The sequence below is a fragment of the Momordica charantia genome (assembly GCF_013281855.1).
Source record: "Momordica charantia cultivar OHB3-1 chromosome 6 unlocalized genomic scaffold, Mcharantia_2.0 BLBB01000006.1, whole genome shotgun sequence".
NCBI lineage: Eukaryota > Viridiplantae > Streptophyta > Magnoliopsida > Cucurbitales > Cucurbitaceae > Momordica > Momordica charantia.
Genome location: NW_028275164.1, coordinates 29,749,749 through 29,756,495, shown reverse-complemented (window position 1 = coordinate 29,756,495; position 6,747 = coordinate 29,749,749). Strand labels below are relative to the sequence as shown.

General features: G+C 35.5%; 1 protein-coding gene across 1 annotated transcript; it reads left to right on the top strand.

Moving 5' to 3' along the window:
* Nucleotides 1–2,061: 2,061 nt before the first annotated feature.
* Nucleotides 2,062–4,360, top strand: SCL8 (SCARECROW-like 8). Its single transcript, XM_088126021.1, has one exon. It carries the CDS (start codon nt 2,329–2,331, stop codon nt 4,159–4,161), a length of 1,833 nt encoding a protein of 610 aa, XP_087982147.1. The 5' UTR covers nt 2,062–2,328; the 3' UTR covers nt 4,162–4,360.
* The last annotated feature ends 2,387 nt before the right edge of the window (nt 4,361–6,747 follow it).

The following is a 6,747-nucleotide window of genomic DNA, read 5'->3' as shown; positions in this document are numbered from 1 at the left end:
TAATACTATATTCAATAGATACGAAGGAATATGAACAAAAATAGACAAATTACACCTCTGAATTACGAAAATATCTGAAGTTAAAGGTGAAAACATGGTCTAACCCACAGTAAAATAGAAATATACTAATATATTGCAACTGAAAAATACAAAAGTAATTATACCTTAACAAACAAATGACATCAAAATTGGCTTATTTGTCAAAATTTCCCTTTTCAAAATCATCCTGATGCCGGGGATGACAATATTGAATTTATTTTATCAGAACTTACAAATATTCAAGTTTTAAAATGACAGAATTCACCCAAAATATTATTTTATGCCATTTTATAATAATTATAGGTTTTATTTTCAATTATTTTTTTTAAATAAACTTATTACCCACAATTGTTTTTTTTTAATCTACTTTTTAAGACGTAAAAGATAAAATAAAGAATCATTAAATGAGAAAGTACAATTTTTAAAAAGTGAAATAAAAAACTTCATCAATATTTTTTTAAAAGAAAAATTAGAAAATAAGTGAACTATAACTCATTGGGAGGGAGACAAAATGTTCATTTTTGTTTCCATTTTTTAAATTTAAAATTACAAATGTAGAGATAAAAGGTGTTAGTTTGTTTCAACGTCTAATTTTCTTTTTTCTTTTCCAATTTAAATTTATACCGTTCGAGAAAATGAAATTTTAAAGAATAAAAAAGTAGAAGATGATAAATTATCAAAAAATCAATTATAATTTGGAAGGATACAATACAAATAAATGAGATATTTAATTTAGTGACGCATTAGGTAACAACTCTCTCATTAACATATTTGGAATCAATAATGATATATCGAGTCTCATATATTAAAAATAAAATTATGATTAAATTACAAATCCAATCCTACAATTACTTGTGAATTTTATTTCAATAATTTAAAAAATTTTAATTTTATCTGAGACTTTAAAAAAGTTTCAATTAAATACCTTACAAACTGTGTCTAAATTGTTTTTTTACATACAAATATAGCTTACTAGCACGGAAAAAATAAAATAAAAATAAACAAACAAATTCATTGCTATATCAACAAAATACATGCCACATATTGAATATGTTAACGACAATGATATAAACGTGAATTTATCATATTACTGGAGGTTGTTCACCTAATATAATAGAGTATAAAAAATTATTTGGATCGTTTATATATCTCACATTTGATGTGAACGTAATTTTATTGTCCTACTCCAGTTATTTTACATCTTGTTCAAAGCGATTGATGTATATATTCATGCTACTATTTGCTTTCGTTATCTCTCCCAACCATTGATTTGTTTTGTTGGGGAGTTATTTTCATAATTAAATTGTTATTTTTTTCTTGTTCTACTTCTGACGTTTGTGGTGTTTTTTTCCTTATGTTGTTTCAACTTTCTATTAGTTATGTGCTTTTATCTTAGGCCGTAAGATCTTAAAGCTCTTAAAACCATAGAAAGTAAGTATTATAACAAACAAAGTTAAAACAGTTAAAAAAAAAGGGACCATTTTTTTTCATTAATTTTATTCTTAATCTCATTTTTTATATTACAGTTGTGTGCCAATTAGGAGGATTCAAAACTCATTAACTTCTGGTGACGAGGCTGACACTTTTACTGTTAAACAAAATTAGTAATTAAAGTTAAAATTGAAGAAGTGTAAAATGAAAGAAATGTAATTTAATTATTTATTAGAAGAAGAAGAAGAAGAAGGACACGCGCGGAGGATGGGCGTTGGGGATTATGTTGGAAGAAGCAAAAGTTTCGTGGAAAGTAAGGAGCATGGGTCGACTTCGTTTTATCACCACAAATTCTTCTTAACTGTCGCCACCCAACCCCATCTCCCCTCTCATCCGACGGCCCACATTTTTCTCCCTTTTTAATATTTTTTATTTACCCAAACCAAAAAATAAAAATAACAAAACAAACAGAGAGATATTAGATCAGATGCTCTCTCCTCTCTCTCTCTCTCTCTCTCTCTCTCTCAAAATAATTATTAAAAAAAAAAAGAAAAAAAAACTTTTAAAAGTTTGAAACCTTCTCTCTCTCTCTCTCTCTCTCTCTTCAATCTTCTTCCGTTATATTCAGGAGGATCATTTCAAACCCATTACCATTACAGTAACAGAAACACAACTTTCTCTCTCATGCGCTTCCTCAATCCCCTTCCCCACCCTTCTTTTTAACTGCTTCCCTTTTCTTTTTGTTTATATACATTTTTATTTTTATTTTTATTCTCATTTTTATATTTATATATGTTCTTCCGTTTTCCAATCGGAATATTGAGACATTTGTTGTGAGAGATAAGGAAGAAGACCAAGATGCAAGGTTTCACCGGTGGTGGACCTCCCGATTTCTATGCCGCCGGCAGATCCATGGCGAACCCCTCTCAGCCCAATGTTTACAGGTCGGCCGGGGCGTTTGTGGATCCGGCCTCCGCCGCGCAGATCGCTCGCCAAATCCCTTCCTCCTTGCTTGGGAAGCGGAATCTCGCCGATCTCCACTCCCACCATCATCAGAGCCAACAGAGTTTTCCTCTCAACAACCTCTTCCTCCGCTCCGTCAAGCCGAGGGGCTACAATCAGGCCTCGCCGATTTCTCCGCTCTCTAACTTGGATTTCTACTCCACCATGTCGCTCCCCTCGCCGGATATTCAGTCGCAGCGCCTCTACGGGACCAGCTCCGGCGCGCTTCTCCAGCAGCTCCGTCAACAGCCGGTCACGCTCGGTGTCAACTCCGCCTTTCCGGTTCAGAATCTGGCCTTGGCGCAGGAATCGGAGAAGAAGATGATGAATCACCGCCTTCAGGAGCTCGAGAAGCAGCTCCTTGAAGATAACGACGAGGACGACGGGAGTGACGAGGCGTCGGTGATTACCAACTCCAACAGCGCATGGTGCGAGACTATATATAATCTGATCAGTCCGAATCCGAGTCCGACCACTCAGAATCCGAAGGCTATTTCGACTTCTCCGACTTCCTCTGCTTCGTCCTCGTCTTCGTCCTCCTCCTCGTCGTCGGTGGCTTCTCCGGCCTCCGATTGCTGGAAGCAGTCGGTGACGGAGGCTGCGGCGGCGATTTCGGAGGGGAAATTCGAGGTCGTTGATGAGATTCTTGCGCCGGTGATGAAGATTTCAAATGCGAGGGGTAGTTCTGTACAGAGATTAGCGGAATACATGGTTCTGGCTCTGAAATCGCGGGCGAATGCTGCGGAAAATCCGCCGCCGGTGGCGGAGCTCTACGGCGGCGAACACTCGGCGTCGACGCAGTCGCTCTACGACGTCTCTCCTTGTTTCAAGCTCGCTTTCATGGCGGCGAATCTCGCGATCCTCGAGGCGATTGGGCAGGAGGATCACAAATTCCATGTCGTGGATTTCGATATCGGGCAGGGCGGTCAGTACATGAACCTCCTCCACCTCCTCTCCGCCCGGCAGAAAGGGAAGCTTGCCGTGAAACTGACGGCGGTGGCGGAGAACGGCCACGGCAGCGGCGGCGAGGAGAATCTGAAACAGGTCGGCGAGTCGCTGAGTCAACTCGCGGACCGAGTCGGCGTCTGCTTCGAATTCAACATCGTGAGACAGAAACTCGCCGAGTTGACCCGGGAGTCACTCGGCTGCGAACCGGACGAGCCGCTGGCAGTGAATTTCGCGTTCAAATTGTACCGGATGCCGGACGAGAGCGTGTCGACGGAGAATCCCCGCGACGAGCTCCTCCGCCGCGTGAAAGGGCTGGCGCCCGCCGTGGTGACGGTAATGGAGCAAGAATTGAACATGAACACCGCCACCTTCGCGGCGCGCGTCACCGAGTCATGTGTGTACTACAGCTCGCTGTTCGACTCAATCGACTCGACCATGCAGCGAGATCACCCGGACCGGGTCAAGGTCGAGGAGGGACTCGGTCGCAAACTCGCCAACTCGCTGGCATGCGAGGGCAGGGACCGGGTCGAAAGGTGCGAAGTTTACGGTAAGTGGCGGGCCAGGATGGGAATGGCCGGGTTCAACTTGAGACCGATGAGTCAAAGCGTTGCCGAGTCGATGAAAACTCGGCTGAGTTCAGGTTACCGAGTCAACCCAGGTTTCACCGTCAAGGAAGAAAACGGAGGAATTTGCTTCGGTTGGATGGGCCGAACGCTCACCGTCGCATCCGCTTGGCGTTAAAAATAACATTACTCATTGCTATGTTTTTTTTCCTTTTTTTTTTTTCAATTTTTAATTTCACTCTCTTACCTAATTTTCTAAAGTATTATTAATATTAACATTTTCCCGAGAAAACGGAAAGGGGTAGTGTTTGGATTCCGAGAAAATTCTTGTAAACTAAAAATTATAAAAAGAAAAAAAAAAGAAAATTTGATTAATATTCCTATTTTTGGGGTGTGTGAAAGCGGAAGTTTGGTGAAGTGCCAACTTGTTGTAGTGTCGATTCCCCTCTCAAATTACCAAACTGGATGGGGCCCACTTTTTTTTTTTTTTTTTCCTTCTTCTAATTGTTTTTAAATTTTCTATAGTATAAACTATTTGTCGAGTACGTGTCGATCTCTGATTTGGGCTTGTATTATATTTGTAATTTAATCCACTTTTTTTCTTTCTAATCATTAATAGTAGTTACCTAATTCGAAAGTCAAATTCTTTTTTCCTTTATCATTCGTATTTGTTATCGAGTTAGTTACAAATAATAATATCTTTGCGTCTCGAAATTAAATTTAAATATTAATAGTAACTTTTTTTTTAATTTTTTAAAAGTGTAATGGTTAGTGATTTTAAAAAGTAATTAAAAAAGTAATATGGGAAGAGACATTAAATGGGGGTCATTGATTGGTAACTTTAGCAATTTACTCCTACATTAATTATTTGGCATGTTATTGGCATTATGTTTCAATAAATTATTGAATCTTCTTACCAAAAATAAGATTGTTGTATGGAATGCGTTTCAATAATTATTGGTTTTTACCAACTTGGTAAATTTTATATTTTCTTACTACATCCTTCCTACCTAATTATGATTCAAATTAAATCAAAACAAATTAAATGGTAATATGCTTAAAAGAATGTATTCCTTAGCTAGAGATTTTATCAAATTTAGAATAAGCAACTTATCAAATTGAATGTGTTTTCAAATTGACCAGTTTTTTTCTGAGTGATTTCGAACACTTGTTCATCTTTTCGAAAACATAGATAAAAATTAAAAATATTTTTTTTTATAAATGTTTATAAATTTAACAACTAAAATAAAATACACATAAAAGTTTATACAACTCATTATAAAAATTTAAACTGGAAAATAATTATTATTGTTACCTTTTGAGTTCAAAGAGCAGGGATCAAACCATGAACATTCGAGATGGTTTTAAAATTTTTTAATACAAAAATGTAAGGGTGAGAATTCGAACTCACGATTTTTTGGTCGGATATATGTAGTTTTAATCAATTAGTTAGATTTAGATGGACAGATTCGTTTGAGAAAATTGATTAAATAGCATTCTCATTTATTGAAGGAATAGGAGATGGCCATGGAGTTGCACCCACCGATGATGTAGGGATTGGTGAGCCCCTTTGTGTCTCCACTCCAATCTCCTTTTCTTTTAATGCTTCAATTTTCTATTCTCCATTCTATATTTTCTTCGCCAACAACCTAAATTTTTAATTAAATATTTATGATTTATTATTCTCTAAAAATGACCCCTCCTTTTTTTAAGTAAAATAATATATAGAGGGAGATTCGAAATTTTGACTTTTTAATTAATGTTATATGTCTTAATCAGTTGAGTGATGTTCAGATATATCTCTTTTTTATTTTTTGAATGTTCGAAAAAGTAAAATACTTACAAATTATTTAGGTGAAGAACGTAACGTCGTTTTCGTCTCAAAAGTTCGATTGAGAGAGAATTTCATCTTAGTGTCCATTTTAGGAAAAGACTTGCAACTTTGACACATCATTTGATTGGGATCAGAATTTTTTTAGCGTGAATTTAGTAAATCAAGGTCAATAATACGCATGGTACCTATTTAGAGCGGTGGAATATTTTTTTTCTTTTTTACTTTTTCGCAATAAATCATATATTTTTTTGTACATTAACCAATTTGATTGTTTGGCATTCACGAAATTACTAATTCCTTTTTAACCGTTCTTTTTAAATTTTTTAAAATATGTCTTTTGTGTTGATATCTATCTTGTTTTTTAAGTAAAACAAAAATGGGATACAAAATTTTGAATATTTCACTTCAAGAAAATAAATAAATAGTTTTTGCTGTGGTAATGTGGATAATAATTATCTTGTTTTTTCTCTTTTTCGTTTTTTTCATTTAACAATATTGCTGAAACTACCAAATTTAAAATTTTGAATTAAAATTTTTGAAAAGGTTATTTAAGATTTAGAAAGGACTCTGTTTTAAAAAAATTAATTAAATACTCCCTTTCTATGATCTGATTTAATATATATTTTACCAACTTGAACTTGACTCAACTCGTTAAAGTGCATGTATCTCCGATAAAAAAGTCGTGAGTTCAAATCTCCACCCTCACATATTGTTGTATTATATGTATAATGTACTGAGTTACTTCTAGAGAAATCTCTAATTTTCCAAAATTCAATTATCAATTTTTTTTTAGGAGGATCGAATCATATTCATCTTAATAATATGTGCTTTTATCCACCTAAGCTAGACTTGAATTTACATTCAATATCAAATTTGAAACATGTGACTTAAAAATTAAAACACAGATTCATATGCTATTAAGCAATATGG